This window comes from Sus scrofa, chromosome 1, assembly GCF_000003025.6.
Source record: "Sus scrofa isolate TJ Tabasco breed Duroc chromosome 1, Sscrofa11.1, whole genome shotgun sequence".
NCBI lineage: Eukaryota > Metazoa > Chordata > Mammalia > Artiodactyla > Suidae > Sus > Sus scrofa.
In genome coordinates this window covers 136,165,554-136,182,652 of record NC_010443.5, presented here as the reverse complement: position 1 = coordinate 136,182,652, position 17,099 = coordinate 136,165,554, and the positions used below count along the sequence as shown (strand labels likewise).

Sequence of the window (17,099 nt, the reverse complement as noted above, 5' to 3'; positions counted from 1 at the left end):
GTAATGTTATCCCACTTAATGTTCATTTTTCCCCAACTCATTTTTGTTAGTAATTGTATAGTATAAATGCAAGTTTAAACAATTTGCTTGCTGATAACCTTGGTAACAAGAGACATAACTAAATGAAATTAGCCGTGTGAGTGTGGGGCTAATGGTATTAGCACCATTCTGGTTTGTTTCAATATGGAATGGGGTTCAAGTCGCTAAAAGTAATAAAAAATAATGAATTGATTGTTTGTTTCCCAACAAATTCTATGCTAATAAGCAAGAGAGGAATGAAAACTAAGGGTAAATGATCTACTTTGTGAGCTGAACTTCCTTTATGACTTCTGATCTGTATAATGCATTAAAATTTCTAAGTCTTAGAGCCAAAGGAATGGCCCTGAAAAGTAATTTAGTCCCTACCCATGTCACTTTTTGGTATCACAGAGGGATACTGTGGGATGTCTTGGATCCACATTAAAAATACCTATATTACCCTAAGCTCAATTGTCCTTTCAACCATCCATATTTACTCCATTCTGGCTGTGCCTCGAGAGCAGGAGCTAACATTTGTTTCATTAATGCTGCTTCTTTTATTTTAAATAGGGTAATGGAGGAGATAAGCACCTGAGTTTCACACGTTCTTAAAGGGACAAGAAAGTACTCATCTTAAACTCTTCAAAACTCTTCTATTTTTATAGGACAATATTTGCTACTGTTTACAGAACCTCCCTCTCATTTTTTATTTGGTTACTCTATCTGGGATCCAAAAGGGGGGCTGAATTTTGGCTCTGGCCTCCCAGAACACACTTTTCTTCCCATCATGCCCCAATGGATTACTTGTCACACAATATCCTACTGTTCTCTATCCCTGTCCATCAAAATTTACCCATTCTATTTCTCATCTACCATGTTTAAGGAAAAAAAAAAAAAAAAGACTACTTGATGGTTTTCTGATTAGCAGTCTCCAAAGTAATGGAGGTAAGCAACTCTGGGTAATGCAACTTTCTTTTCCATAATGGAGGTTTGTCATCTGTCATTTATACATTTCCATAAAAGTTTTTTTTTTTTTTATTTTTTCAAGTTTTATTTCTAGTCATCACTACTTCTAGGGCCAGCCAATAAGTTACTCCAGGTTATGACCCATCATGTAAAATAAAGTTTAATACCTCCTTAAACTCCAAGGGGCAATACATATAAGACCTTCTTCAGCAACTTAATGTCTTTTTTAAGATTTAACAATAATAAAGTTACATATTATTCCACCTGATTGGAACAATTTTGAAGGACACAGGAGTCACAAAAACAATCTGTCAAAAGCTATACCCGCTATGGTGGCCATTTGTTAAACATGTAGCCAGCTTTGTTGCTGGATTCCTTCAGAATTTTTGATAAATATATCACATAGCTACTATGGTTATAACAGCTATATTGAGAGCAATAATTTCTGAAAATTGATCCATTAAGGGACTATCCTTTTCCTTCTGGCATGCCAAGAAAACAGAAGGAGATAAAATCTACCAGCTCCTGTTTCTCACAACAGGGCAGCAAGTATTCTCATAAACAGCTGGGAGAAAAATATAACTGTGCCAACTCAAAATCAGTTCTACATGCTATTTCTAGCACAGGTGTTATAGACATTTTAACTTCATTTGGCTTAGTAACTTTGAACATGCACGCTTCTAAGTAAAATTAATTGTGACACTGAACTCCCATCCCTAAACTCTTGTTTAAGTAAGAACAGAGAAAATAAGCTCATTTAATTTCCCTGTATTTATTATTTATTCTTGACTACATTTGATTTCACTGATATTTTCATCTGACTTTCTCTCTTTGGTACAAATAAACTTCCTCTTTTTGGTACAAATAAACTATTATTTCTTTCTGGGGTGCTGTATTAACTACCTCTAATGTCCTTCTGAGTTTGTCTAATTTTGATTTTGTATCTTTATTTTCCACAAACTGTATGCATCCCTATTCTACTTTGGTTGCTTTTATCTTTAAAAGATACCAATTTTCCTCACTTGCTTTGCAAGTGTGCAAGTTATATGTAGGTCTGTCCCCTTTTTTAGTGAACACAAGTACTTTATTCTTTTTATATTGATCCTATAAATGCATAAACACTTTCTTCCTGAGTTTTAAGATTTAAAATGTCCTCCAACTGCAACTTTCAAAACACTTTGATAGGAATGCTTTTTCATGTTTTTATTTTATTTTATTTTTGTCTTTTTGCCTTTTCTAGGGCCACTTCCCACGGCACATGGAGATTCCCAGGCTAGGGGTCTAATTGGAGCTATAGCCGTCAGCCTACGCCACAGCCACAGCAACGCCAGATCCGAGCCGCGTCTGTGACCTACACCACAGCTCATGGCAATGCCAGATCCTTAAGCCACTGAGCAAGGCCAGGGATCGAACCTGCAACCTCGTGGTTCCTAGTTGGATTCATTAACCACTGCGTCATGACGGGAACTCTTCATGCTTTTAATAAAAGTACTAAGGTATTTGATTATTCTTGTATGATTCCTGGTATTTTTTACTAGTAATAATTATAAATCAAATGTCTTTTTTTTTTTTTTTTTTTCCTAAATTAGGAGACAGAGTATTCTTTACTTTTATTTTTAGTCTTTTGAGGGCTGCACCAGAGGCATATGGAGGTTCCCAGGCTAGGGGTCGAATCGGAGCTGTAGCCGCCAGCCTATGCGAGAGCCACGGAAATGCAAGATCTGAGCCACATCTGTGACCTATACCACAGCTCACGGCAATGCCGGATCCTTAACCCGTTGAACGAGGCCAGGGATCGAACCTGCAACCTCATGGTTACTAGTTGGGTTCTTTAACCACTGAGCCACGATGGGAACTTCAATTGTCATTTTTTAAGCCAGATTTTAAACATAACATTTAATAAGTTCAAAGGGATAGTACTTAGGAAGACTGCTTTGCTAATGCTCTAAGTGCAAGTCTATAAATTAAAAAGGCAAAAGGTAACCACTTCTTGAAATTTAAAATTACCTTCCCATTCATCTTTGATGTGATCTCTGACATTCAGGTTGATGGTAACATCTGCACGAACTCGGGTTGGCCAGTTTTCACCTATGTTGGGTTTTGCAACCTCAACCACAGTAAAAGCCACAATGGGCTGGGCCATTCGTGCCCAACCACCAAATACTACACCACCATATTCAGACTGCCTGGAAATCAAAAAAATGGATGATTACTCAAACAAAAAAATAACTTTTCCCCAACTTTTGGACAAGTTACAGTAGTAACTAAGAATACATGTTTAGCTAGTACTTAAGCCCTAATAAGAGGATGAAACAGGACAACATGGTCCAGAAAAGAAAGGGAAGTAGAGAAATATCCCTCATACATTCCCAGAAAAATAGATAACTCCATGTATGTAAGAGCTGAGCCATTTTGTCAAAGAATGAAATAATCCAGCACAGTTTTATTTTATATTCTTAACTTCCCCCTCTTTATCAAGACAGTCTCAACTGTTTAATTTTACCCTATGTATTATAAGTATTTATGTAAGCTGTTGTAAAAATATTTTGGAATAAGCTAGAATTTAAAAAATTTTTAAAAAAGCAAATGATAGTATCAATGCAAATGCTTTCTTTAGGGCATAATATTTAAATCTCCAAAAATATGCTGCCATGATTAGGGGCATTCTTCCTTCTTATATTGGTGGTTTAGCTTTTGTATTAAATAGCATATTTGGGAAGTCTGTAACATAACAACTACAACAATACTTCAAAATTGTAAAGTACTGTCAAAAATGACATGCTCACATAGATAAACTATATTCTAAGCAAAGGCTTTTGTAAATAACAAAAAATTGTAACACTTTATAACATCTAAGAGTAAAACTAATTTAAAAGTTCTGCAATCAGATGACTTGGTTAAGTGCTAAAACAATTTTTAAAAGGCATTACCCTATGTCTAAAAAAGCTTTTGTAATAACTTTCTATCACCTCTCCCATTTTTACAACTTTACTACAATACAGTTGACAGACCATTAAATTCATTCATTGTAAATATACCGTTCAAAAACTTTAAGTTGTGCATCCATCACCACAATCCAATTTCAAACATTTTCATCATAGTTTGAAAAGATCCCTCTCATCCACTTGCAGTCAACCCCTGTTCCTATTCTCAAGCAACCAATCTACTCTTTTCCCTGTTTATAAAATCTATCTGCAACATGAGGCCTTACTAAGTCTAGATTTCTTTCTTTTTTTTTTTAAGGTCAATGATCCATTTTGAGTTAATTTTAGTGTACGGTGTGAGGTAAAGGTCAAAGTTTATTATTTGCATACGGATATCCAATTATCTTGATACCAAGTGTTAAGAACATCATTTTCATTATTTTCCCCATTGAAGTGCTGTGGAACCTCTGTCAAAAGCCAACTGATCATAAATATCAGGGGTTATTTCTGGACTTTCTCTCTATTGCGTTGATCTATATTTCCGTTCACAAGCTAATAAAACACTCCTTTGATTACTGCAGCTTTAAAGTTAAGTTTTAAAATCTGGGAATATAAGTCCTCCAATTTTGTTCTTCATTTTCAACATTATTTTGGCCATCCTCATCTCTTTGTATTTACATGTAAATTTTAGGTCTGCTAAGGGTCGGCAGAGGGGAGGAAAAGGAGGAGGAAATTGGCGAGCATATCATTCTGAACATCAATAACATAATTTTTATCTTAAGATCATAAGATAATTCTGTTTCCTTTTTGTTTTGTGTTTCAAATGATTAAAAAATCTGTTATTCATATTAAATTCTATAAGTATATATATAGGCCCACTAATACTCTGTACCGTTAGATTTCTGACCCTCATACGCACATCCTCTCTTATACTGCTCAGCAGTTTCAGCAGCCTGAAAACATTAGAACTATGCAATGGGTAAAAATGCCTCTGCTACTTTTCCAGCTTCAAGATGTGAATCAAAGCCACACTCCTTTTAGATCTCATTACTTTTAATAGTTTTCAATGACAGGCAATTAGGAATGAAAAGTTAGGCTTTTTTTTTTTTGGCTACGCCCACAACATGAAGAAGTTCCAGGCCAGGGATGGAACCCCTGCCACAGCTGCAACGTAAGCCACAGCCATGACAACGTTAAATCCTTAACCTGCTCAGACACCAAGGAAACTCTGAAAAGTAAGAAAAAATTTATTATCTCCAAAAAGTAGTATTTTCTTCCCCTATCAGAAAATAATATAAGTTAAAAAAATTTACTTTATTAATAAACCATAGAACTCTAATTATTATTGCTTCATCTGGCATTTAACTATAATATAAGTGAATCCTATTTGATGAATTCCTAGTTACTAAGTCCCTACTTTGCAAAATGACCAAAATTAGGTCCAGAATCGGAGCATATAAATGCAAGGTAACCATAAATTGTAAGGCAGCTTTCTGATCAAGCACTCCCCCGGGGCCCAAACAATGGGCAATAATTTTAGCAAAGCTGTGGGCAGGGATGATCAGCCAGTGGGTATACAAATTCCACAGGGCTGGCCTGCCTACTGACTCAACTGATTATTAAGTCAAAAATACTTTATGTTGTGTTTTACAGTCTCACCCAGAATAACTTTTCACATAATAATTAATTAAAAAAATAGAACTCTGTATGAAATAAAATATGGAAGTGAAAAAAACAGATCATAATCACAATGTCCATGTAGCTCTCTGTAATTAGTAAGGAGAGAAGCCTGGAAGGCACCTGAATCTGTTCACACTCAAAATACATTAAGCTTTTCACACAGAATGCAGTACAAGTACATATGTATGTATGGTGTGACAATAATGTAAAATAATTTTACAGAATTATTTTACTCATTTATAGTCACTTGTCACATATAACTTATGTCTACTAATTTCATACTTAGAATGAAAGAGTGAATGATGGGCATTTACCCAAAGTCAGTCATATCTAAAAAGCATAAACCTTCACAGATCTTTTTTTTTGTCTTTTTGCCTTTTCTTGAGCTGCTCCTGAGGCATATGGAGGTTCCCAGGCTAGGGGTCTAATCGGAGCTGTAGCCACCAGCCTACGCCAGAGCCACAGCAACGAGGGATCAGAGCCGCGTCTGAGACCCACACCGCAGCTCACGGCAACGCCGGATCCTTTAACCCACTGAGGGATCGAACCCGCAATCTCATGGTTCCTAGTCAGATTTGTTAACCACTGCGCCACGATGGGAACTCCCAAACCTTCACAAATCTTATGATGCAGAGCTGCCTACAACAACGTGAGAGTCTTTTCTTAGCCGAAGGAGTTCCAAACATAAATTGGCAGGCAGAGAGTTTAAAAGTTCCCCAAATAACAAAACCTACTCAACAAGCCTTAAAAGTAAATGCTCATGATTTAGTCTCTTCGAGGCAATCTAGGCAATCTACAGATGGACGGCCAGTTCTTCTAATGTTCCTCTCTGTGCGATGTTCAACTATGCCCCTCATCTCCTGCCAGGTCCTTTAGAGAGGCTGACTGAGACTGGTGGTGACAGCCACAAGGGCAGTTGGGGTAAAAGAGTACCCCTTTATCATAAGCTGCTCCCAGGACTGAAACTGCCTTGCCCTCACACAGGTCTACTGGACAGCCACACTCTTCCCTCTTTACCCTTCTACTAATGCCCAACCTACTCCCTGCTACATTTCTCCCTCCCACCCCACCCCACAGAACAACGACCCCTCTTCCCTTACCCTCAGCCCCACTTTCTAGTACCCAGATACATATTTTCTATTTTAACACTCTGCATATATCTAACTCATATTAAAGAATTTTTCAAAGAGTAAATATCTTATCTCTTAAAGGGCCTCTTTATACCACATATATTATTTCTAGATACACCCGTGAAGTTTCTGACAGAAGTATGTCAATCCTATTTGCATCTATTCATTGCAAGTGGAACCAATTTACTAACCATGGCTTCATTCTGCTGACACTATCCTCGATGTCTTGCCTAATTTCGTAAGTTGATTCTAAGCGGAAGAGATTAAAGTTCCTTAGGAGGTAATCATGAAGAGTCAAAAACTGCAAATTCAATTTGGGAAGAGCAAGACAACCTGAAAAGGAAAAAAAATTCAAATTTGATTTATTTGTTTAATCAAACATCTGATTTCATATATATACGCATATATTAAAAAGCACCACAGATTGGTAAGAATCGAATTTAATGGTGTCTAAAATATAGCATATTTGATAAGGTCTTTTTATTTCCACGTAGAAACTGAAACCAACTTAATATATGCCATCTATTAAGATTGGGAATAGGAGTTCCCTAGTGGTACAGTGGGTTAAGGATCTGGTGTTGCCACTGTAGCAGCTCAGGTTGCTTCTGTGACGCGTATTCAATCTGTGGCCCATGAACTTCCACATGCCACAGGTGTTGCAAAAAAAAAAAAAAAAAAAAAAGGTTAGGAATAAAGAATGCATTTAATTAATACATGTAACCTGCATACTAATGATTCATAGGCAAACAGTGCTTCTAAAAGTATTTAAAGATACTTAAAACTAACAGTTTCAGGTGGAGGATAATGTGAGAAAAAGAATGTATAAATGTATGTGTGACTGGGTCACTTTGCTGTACAGTAGAAAATTGACAGAACACTGCAAACCAGCTATAACAGAAAAAAATAAAAATCATTAAAAAAAAAACAACCTAACAGTTTCAAATTCTTACTTTACCGCTTAATTTAAATCCAACAAATCTCAAAGTAAATAATGCTACCATAAACATAGCCCATGATCAAATTTACTGTGGAAACTGAATTAGTATATTACATTACACAACACCATCTTTAATGATTTTCAATGCTCTGAACCTTTGCCTTTTTGCTAGACTTTAAGGATAAAATGTTGGCTCGAGTTACTTCCCTTCTCTGACAACATTAACAAACAATATTCTTTCCATTATCTTCACTAACATTATTTCCCTTGGATAGTAAGTAACCATGCTCTCAGCAGAAATACCAAAAATTTGAAAAAAGAAGAACCCCAAAACACATTTTATTAGCAAATTGTATTATTTTCATCATACCTACCCATATTTACCAAAGAAATAATGCACCTAAAAGCAAGAAACATGAATGCACAAAAATTCCATATCATTAATGTTAGTAAACTCCGACTTATAATCTAATTCAATTTCTTTCAAGCCAGAGCTGAGGAAAAGTTCATGGGTCTCTTTTGATGACATACTTTCATTAAAAAAATTAAAACATCACTCTTTTGTAACCTTCAATGAATCAACAATCTAGGCATTAATCACTGACGGCTACTAATATCACAAAAAGAGAGACAACCAGACATTATGGGCCTCCTGATGAAAGAATACACCACCACCAGGGATCTTGCCATACAGCGACTAGCCTGATCAAGGCAATATGCAGGAAAAGTAAGGAGAAAAGGAGACATGCTGAACAGTACTGTGAGGAGTCAGAGAAAATACAGACCGTGGAAAACTACAGAGATCAAACAAGTCAGATACTTGAACAGAAAGAAAAGAAAGGGATAGAAGGGGTACCTGTAAGTAAAAGACATTTAAAAATGTACAAGACTGACTACAATGTCTAGGGATGAACACATGGGTGATGAAACTATGAAGAAATGTGAGACAGTAATTGCTGTAACAGTCAATAAATAGTTGCTTTCAAGTGGAGGGAGGAAGCAATAACAAGGAAGGGGCACATGGGAGGGTTCTGGAATAGCTGACAAGGTAATTACAAAGGCTTTATGGGATTTCCCTTAACATAATTTGTGTTATGTTACGCTATCTATATTTTGTGGGGCTTCCCATACTTGTGTTTATTTTATAATAAAAGGTTTTTTGTTTTTTTTTTTAAGGCAACACTTTGCAAAGACTTTCTTTACATGTCTTCTGCTTTGTTTTTTTTTTTTTTAAATCTATCCCAATTTTACACTAACATTCTCTGCTTTGGAGTTGGAGGGAGTCTGCAGTATTAGCTTTGATCTTGCCTGTTTCATAGCACAGAACACTGGGACCAAAAATACAGTTTCCTGGTCAACGGAAACTTGAGTTTGTGGGCCAAATATTCAAGACTTAGCCAAGTCAGGAGTTCCTGTCGTGGCGCAGTGGAAGTGAATCTGACTAGGAACCATGAGGCCTCGATCAGTGGGTTAAGGATCCAGCATTGCCATGAGCTGTGGTGTAGGTTGCAGATGTAGCTCGGAGCTGGTGTTGCTGTGGCTCTGGCGTAGGCCGGCATCAACAGCTCCCATGAGACCCCTAGCCTGGGAACCTCCATGTGCCGCATGTGTGGTCCTAAAAAGATGAAAGAAAAGAAAAGGAACACTTTATACTAAGCAAAATACGTTTTAAATGCAGGCCAGCATCATTGAATAGTACCAAAAGCTAGATATGAGACTGTTTATATTTTTAAGGACACAAACTTTTTATTAAAAAGCAAAATATCCTTAAGTGTTATTCGCCTTTTAGGGACTGATTAGTCAAAGGATTAGATTCATACATATATGGTCATAAATGCTTTTAGTATGAACAAATTAAAAAAGTGAGAAAACAATACATTCACCACTGTCAGAACATGAAAAGATACGAAGATTGACTTCTGAAATCCAGGACAATTTTCATGCATGGGGTTTATAGGAATTATTGCTCCAGCACATGATTCTGAAGTTAACAATTTTCTTTTAAATAAATATACCAATACTTATACTGGTGATGTTTTTAAAACGGCCCTATCTCTTCTAATAACAATACTGTCGTTAAGAAAACTGCCTGAAAATTTTTTGAAATACACCTTCAAAATGTGTCAGAATGCACTTTGGCACATACTAAATTGTGGCAAATCATCACCATCAGAGAATTAGTGAAAACATTTTGAAACATATCTGTTGAAAGAGGTAGGTGAATATACTAGGTAACATCATTTTGGATCAAAACTAAGGGTTTATATTAAGTAATGACAATGTGTTTATTTTGGTGGTCATTAGCTGACTCTACAAGAAATTCAAGAGCCTCTAAAAAGGCTTTGAAAAATAAAACACTACCAAACAAAACCTATTACAGTAACATAATGAAGGCTATACTTTTTGTATTATTAGGTCTTTTAAAATGTATAATATTTTATACAGGATAATACACACACACACAATTATTAGGGGATGGTTAAATTTAATAAAAATGTTAATCCTAAGCATTTTAAATACTGAATAGTTTCTAGCTTCCAAAACTGAACTTGAGGGTACCAGAAAATCACCTTATTGTATATAGCAAATAGGAGTATGTTCTGCTACATATGCTGAATTCTAAACTAAGTTTCCTATCACATCTGAATACTGTACTTCTTTATCATACCTTCCCCAGAATAATACTCAGTCGGAACAATATTCTCATCCCATATGATTTTCTCAGTTGGATACAAAGGCATCTGGTTCAACTGCTGAATCTGGGAAATTCGACGTTCATGACGAGATACCTAAAAGAAACAGATTTAGAGAGTTAGAAGCATCTTTTTCTTAATCAAAATAATTTATGGAGACATTCACCATAAGCATAGAATGAGAAGTTTCGTGTCTTTCAGTTACTGTTGCACTTAACAAGAGATTCTCCCCCTCCCTTTCTATTTTCTCCATAAATCAAAGACGAAAGTACTGATTGTGACAGATTTGGAAATCAGACAGATCTGAATTCAACTCCCAGCACCTCTACTTAGGAGCTATGTGAAAGCTGGACAAGTTACTTCAACCTCCCCAGTCTGTGTTTCCCCTTCAGTAGAACAGATTAGAATGCCATCCTCTTCCTAGGTTTCTTATGAAAATGAAATGGAACACTGTAAAATGGTGTCAAAGTGCCGGGCACCTTAGAAACCACAGCACAGAGCATTCACCAATGTAAAGGAAAAATAGGAGCCCTAGGTCCTAGATTACGGTTTTTATTAAAACTATATAAGATCCAGGTAAGTTTAATTAAGAACTTGTTACAGTTTTCTTTGAACACTGAGAGTTGGACTTGATGATCTCTATGTACCCCCTCCATTGTTAATTTCATAGGGACACAGAAATGTTTGTTACCTAATTAAGAGGTGCTAAAATAATGATATATTTGAGAAACATGTCACATTCTTTTCAGTAGAGATAGCACTGTTTTAGCAAAGAAGATTGTGTGGTATCATCTAAACAACATGCATATTTCAACTCTTTAATCAAAATTTGGTTGGATATTATAAGACTCTAAAGCCTGAGAAAATCCTTTAAGAGAGGGGAGGAAAGATAATGCTGTAGGTGCTATAAATTTTTAAAACTGTTTTCTTTGGACATAATTATATAAATTTTAAGGATGAAATCTTAACTATTAGACCCTAAAAAGCATAGGTAGGATCAACTTTATACTCAAACCCATTTTCCATTAGAAAGGTTCCTAAAAAAAAAACCCTCATTTCTTTCTATAGTAAGGATTTATTATTAATCTCCAAAAGCTGACCTACCAGAGAAGATTTTACATTGTCAGAAAATAGGACAAGGAATTTTTAGAAAGCACTTGCAGTCAGAGACAATGAAAAGTGATTTGTAAGAAGAGAGGCAAGACATACATTTCATGCAAGTAAATATATCAGTAAAAAAGTATTTTCCATACTTGAGTTAATTTAAAACCCTTCCCAAAGATTTCTCTCCAAATGGTACTTAAACATCTGTCCCCAGGCTTAAAACACCTGCTACAAATTGCTCCTGTTACTACTCCAAAACAAGCATATCATCTTCCTCTCTACAGCAAGGAACTGTATTTTACACCCTATATTAGAAGTACTAGCTTGAAATATCACAAAACCATATGTCCATTATTGTATGTGTAAAAAAAAAATGTATATACACAACTATGCAGTGTATGCTTGTATAGGTATAAAAATAGTTTGAAACACCTAAAAGACAAGTCAACCTTATAGCAGTCAGGTAACCAAAAATTAAAACAAGTTACTTTTTTAAACCCATGAGACTGACAAGATTGGGACAACTCATAGCATCCAAGGCTGATAAAAGCTTAGGAGACATACTTTAATACACTGTTGATGGGAATATAGAGCTTTTGCAGGATAGTTAGGCTGTATCTTTTATCTTTTTATAAATGCTTTAATCAAATAATTTCACTTCTAGGTACTTCTTCTAAATGTCCACACACGGGCTCAAAGAGGCATGTATAAAGGTTGTATCATTATTTGTAATAGTGACAATTGCAAACAACTTAGATATTTACAGTGGGGTATGGTTAAACACTCATTCACTTTGTAAAATATTTTATGGAAGTTTAAAAAAATAAGGTATATTCCTTCCCCTCAATTTTGCTGTGAACCTAAAACTGCACTAAAAACAAAAACAAAAACAAAAACAAAAACTTGGAGTTCCTATTGTGGCACAGTGGAAACGAATCCTACTAGTATTCATGAGGATGTGGGTTCGACCCCTGGCCTCGCTCAGTGGGTCAGGGATCCAGCTTTGCCATGAGCTATGGTGTAGGCTGTAGATGAGGCTCTGATCCCATGCTGCTATGGCTGTGGCGTAGGCCAGCAGCTGTAGCTCTGATTCAACCCCTAGCCTGAAAACTTCCATACACTACACCTGCAGCCCTAAAAAACAAACAACAACAAAAACCCCCCAAAAACCAAAAATGTTTTAGTTTGAGAGTTAATGCTCAGACTAATACTCATTTCTCAAAATGATTGGGAAATTCCTTAGAATTCCTAAGCCACTTAGTGAAAACTTTTACTATTTCTAAACATTCCTGAGTTCTTTAGTGATACAAGTATGGTTTAATATTCAAGGTACTATATTTAAATAATAACTGTAAAAATAAATAGACACAAATACATATGTATTATCTTGTGTGTGTGTGTGTGTGTAGGTATAACTGCGATCTCTGAAAGGCAGGAATGGTACCAGTTATCTCTGTGCCTGAATCCAGTTTCTGGCGCAGACATTGCTCATAAATATTTGCATAGAATGAATCCATGCCATAAAGCAGTTTTAAGAGGTAAGAGACCTGAAAAAAGAAATCTAAGAGATGAAAAAAAGTGATAAAAATCAAATGATGATATAAATACAAAACGAGAAGGAATTACCTACTAATTTTCAGCATCTCCCAAAATCTATCTGTACAACCTACCTCCTTAAGAATGATTCATAAAGGAGGAAACACCACATGTAAAATGCAAAGAGCATTAATATTTACCAACAATTCTAGAAGAAATTCTTTATCAAAAGTTGTGTCTTCAGCTTTAGGAAGCGTTGGTAACAAGCAGAGGTATGATGCCACCTGGTGCAGTGTATTTGAACTGCAGAATAAAGAATATTCAGATCAGAATATTTTGTTCTTGATTTTTTTTTTTTAATGGCTACATCCGCAACATAGGAAAATTCTCAGGCCAGGGATTGAATCTGAACCGCAACTCCAACTTAAAACAAAACTGTGGCAACAATGGATCCCTTCACCCACTGCACAGGGCCAGGGATGGAACCCATGACCCAAACTGCTGCAGTCAGCTTCTGAACCCACTGTGCCAGAGTGGGAACTCTCAACATACTTCATTTTTGAAACATAGTTTTATAGGTTGTTTAAAAAGTTTTGCCTAGAAAATATAAGCCTGTGACATGAACAACAAATACATGAAATCAGCAGTGAAAGTTAAACCCGTAGTACAGCATTCTCAAAGTATCTTCTGTAAACCTCTTGTGGTCCCCAAGATGGTTTCGGGGAGTCTGCAAAGACAGCACTTTTTCCTACTAATCTCAAGACATTATTTAGGTTTTTTATTTTCACTGTTTTAACATGAACAGTGATAGTGCAAAATGTAAGGGATGTCATTATCATTTAAACTTGCTTTTCCCTAATTACAAATGATGCCTAATGATGCTAGCTAGGTATCTTTCTATAGGCTTACTGAAATCTATATATCATCTTTGGTGAAGTATCTATTCAAATCTACAGTCATTTTTTAATTAAATTGTTTTCTTATTACTGAGATCCCAGACTTCTGGATACCAGTGCATTATCAAATACGTACGTAATATTTTCTCCGAGTTTGGGATTTTTCTTCATTCTCTTAACAATGTCTTATAAACAGAAATTTCAAATTTTAATGAAGTCCAATTTACCAGTTTTTTTTTTCCTTTAATGGACTATGCCTTGGTGTCTAAAGAAATCTTTCTGCAAAGTGCAATCACAAGATTTTCCCCTACATTTTCTAAATATAAGCTTTAATTTTGATATTTAGGTCCATGATTCACTTTGAGTTAATGTGTGTATATGATGTGAGGAATGGGTTGTTTCATACTTTGCATATAGATGTCCGATTGTTCTGGCACCACTGTTGAAATTATCCTTTTTCCATTGAGTTGCCTTCGCAGCTTAGTCAAAAAACCAACTAACATACATATGTGGTCTATTTCTGAACTTGACCCTGTCTCAGTGATCTATATGTCTACCCTGTTTTAAAAACCACAATGTCTTGATTACTGTAACTTTACAGTAAGTCTTGAAATTAGGTAGTGGAAACTTCCAACGCTGCTCTTTTCCAAAATGGTTTTGACTATTCTAATTCCTTTAACTTTTCATAGTAGTTTAAGAATAAGCCTGTCAGTTCCTATAAAATATCCTGCTGAGATTCTGACTAAAACTGAACTATATCTATAGATCAATCGGGCAGAATTCACACCTTCACTGAGTCTTCTCATCCACGAAATATATATCTTATATCTCCCCATTTTTAAAATCAATTAACTTTCATTGCAATGACTCTTCCTTGATATGGTTTCAGATACCACAATGAAACTAACTTTTAAGAAACTACAACTGTTAAGTTTTGATATTTATCAAAGAGTAATATTCCTAATGACTTGTAAAAGCTATTAAAATACACTTCCCTCTGTGTAAGACTGGATTTTCTTCATTTATTTTAGTCAAAATAACACCTTACAACACTGAATCCAGCAGCAGACCTGCAAATCCAAGTGTCTTTAATTAATGCAGACAATAAAGAGATTTGCAAAAATGTAAAACACTGCTACTCTTATTATGTACTTTCTTCATTTTGGAGAATATATTTTTCATTAACAATAGGTATGCTAATATAAAATGGATTTTAATTGATTTTTTAAATAACTATTTAAAGTTTCTTCAGTTTTAATTTCTAGTACAGTAAATATAATGGCTATAATCCACATTAAAAAAAGTTGAGATACCCAGTAATTTGTAAGCATGTAAAGGAGCTCTCTGAATTCCTCAGATAGATTATACAGCTAAATTAAATGTTAAAAAAACCCTACAAAAATGCTTTAAAAATATACTATTATTGTAATCTTTTGGTGAAGAAGGTCTTCTAAATAAAGTATTTGTTATTGTTATTAAAAAGAAGATTGAGAAGTTCCTGCTGGGGCACAGTGGATTAACAACACAGCTTACTCTGTGGAGGCGCTGGTTTGATCCCTAGCCCTATAAAGTGGGTTAAGAATCTCACATTGCTGCAGCTGAGGCATAGGTTGCAGCTTGGGCCTGTATTCAGTCCCTGACCTGGAAACATCCATATGCTGTGGGTGCAGCAGAAAAAGAAAAAAAAAAAAGAAAGAAAGAAAAGACGATTCCAAGATGTGACTGAAAAGTAAGATATGTGTAATGACAAAATATACCATAAACAAAGTTTAAAAGTTAAATGAGAACTAAGAGAAAATAACTGCAACACAAATGAAACAAAACATTAGTATCCAGAATCCATAAAGGTTCCTTATTTTAAAAACAAACAAACAATAAAATGACAAACAATGGAATATAAAATAGAAAAGGCTAACAACCAAAAAACTACATATAATCAAAGAATGCAAAGTAAAACAATGAGAATTTTTCTATCCTTGGATTGGCAAAAATGAAAGACTAGTTTACCTAGTGTTGGTAGGGAGAGAAATAAATCCTCATACACTGTTGATTTAAGTCTGTAAGTGGCAATTTTTGAAAGATAATTGTGTGATATATAACAAATTTTAAACACATAGCCCTTCTGAGTCGGTCATCTGCTTCCAAGAATCAGTATTAAAAGTTTTTAAATATAAGTAAAAAGAATGTTCATTATTGATTATAGCCAAAACTAAGAATTAGGAGTTCCTGTCATGGCTCAGTGGAAACGCATCAGATTAGGAACCATGAGGTTGCGGCCTCGCTCAGTGGGTTAAGGATCTGCCATTGTTGTGAGCTGTAGTGTAGGTCGCAGATGCAGCTTGGATCTGTCATTGCTGTGGCTGTGGCGTAGGCCAGTGGCTACAACTCTGATTAGACCCCTAGCCTGGGAACCTCCACATGTCACAGACAAGACAAAAGACAAAAAAAAAAAAAAAAAAAAAAATTAAGAATTAAAGATCGGGAGTTCCCGTCGTGGCGCAGTGGTTAACGAATCCGACTAGGAACCATGAGGTTGCGGGTTCGGTCCCTGCTCTTGCTCAGTGGGTTAACGATCCGGCGTTGCCGTGAGCTGTGGTGTAGGTTGCAGACGCGGCTCGGATCCTGCGTTGCTGTGGCTCTGGCGTAGGCCGGTGGCTACAGCTCCAATTCAACCCCTAGCCTGGGAACCTCCATATGCCGCGGGAGCGGCCCAAGAAATAGCAACAACAACAACGACAAAAAGACCAAAAAAAAAAAAAAAAAAAAAAAAAAAATTAAAGATCATCAAAAGAGAGTGACTAAAAAAATAGCATTGTGGGCCTGTTCAATGGAACTCAATGCCTTTATATTATAAGTTATTATACCCTCATATGAAAATCAACAACCAAACCAATTTCAGTTCAGTTCAAATAAACAGCCAATTAACTAAACATAAATTCTCCCTAGAGTTAAGGAAAACAGGGAGATAACAGAACACAGTGGTCAAAAGTTAGGGCTCTGAATAAAAAAGAATGCATTTTGCCATTTGCAACAACATCGATGGATCCTGGGACCAATATGTTAAGTGAAATAAAGTCAGAAAGAGAAAGAGAAATATTGCATAATCTCAATTATAACCAAAATTTAATAAAAACAAAACAAAACAAAACAACAACAAAAAAAAAAGCCCTAAAACCAAGTTCACGGAAACAGAGAACAGACTGGTGCTTGCCCAA

At 35.6% G+C, this 17,099-nt stretch overlaps 1 protein-coding gene across 2 annotated transcripts in view; it reads right to left on the bottom strand.

The window, feature by feature from the left end:
• The window catches only part of AQR (aquarius intron-binding spliceosomal factor), a 99,685-nt gene that overhangs the window by 52,886 nt on the left and 29,700 nt on the right, over positions 1 to 17,099 (bottom strand). For both annotated transcript variants that reach the window (XM_021098271.1, XM_021098273.1), the window contains 4 exons: positions 13,189 to 13,291; positions 10,324 to 10,444; positions 6,910 to 7,051; positions 2,992 to 3,170 (listed from right to left, as the gene is read on the bottom strand). In XM_021098271.1, the coding sequence (XP_020953930.1) occupies positions 2,992 to 3,170; positions 6,910 to 7,051; positions 10,324 to 10,444; positions 13,189 to 13,291 (545 nt within the window). The remainder of the gene's footprint in view (positions 1 to 2,991; positions 3,171 to 6,909; positions 7,052 to 10,323; positions 10,445 to 13,188; positions 13,292 to 17,099) is intronic.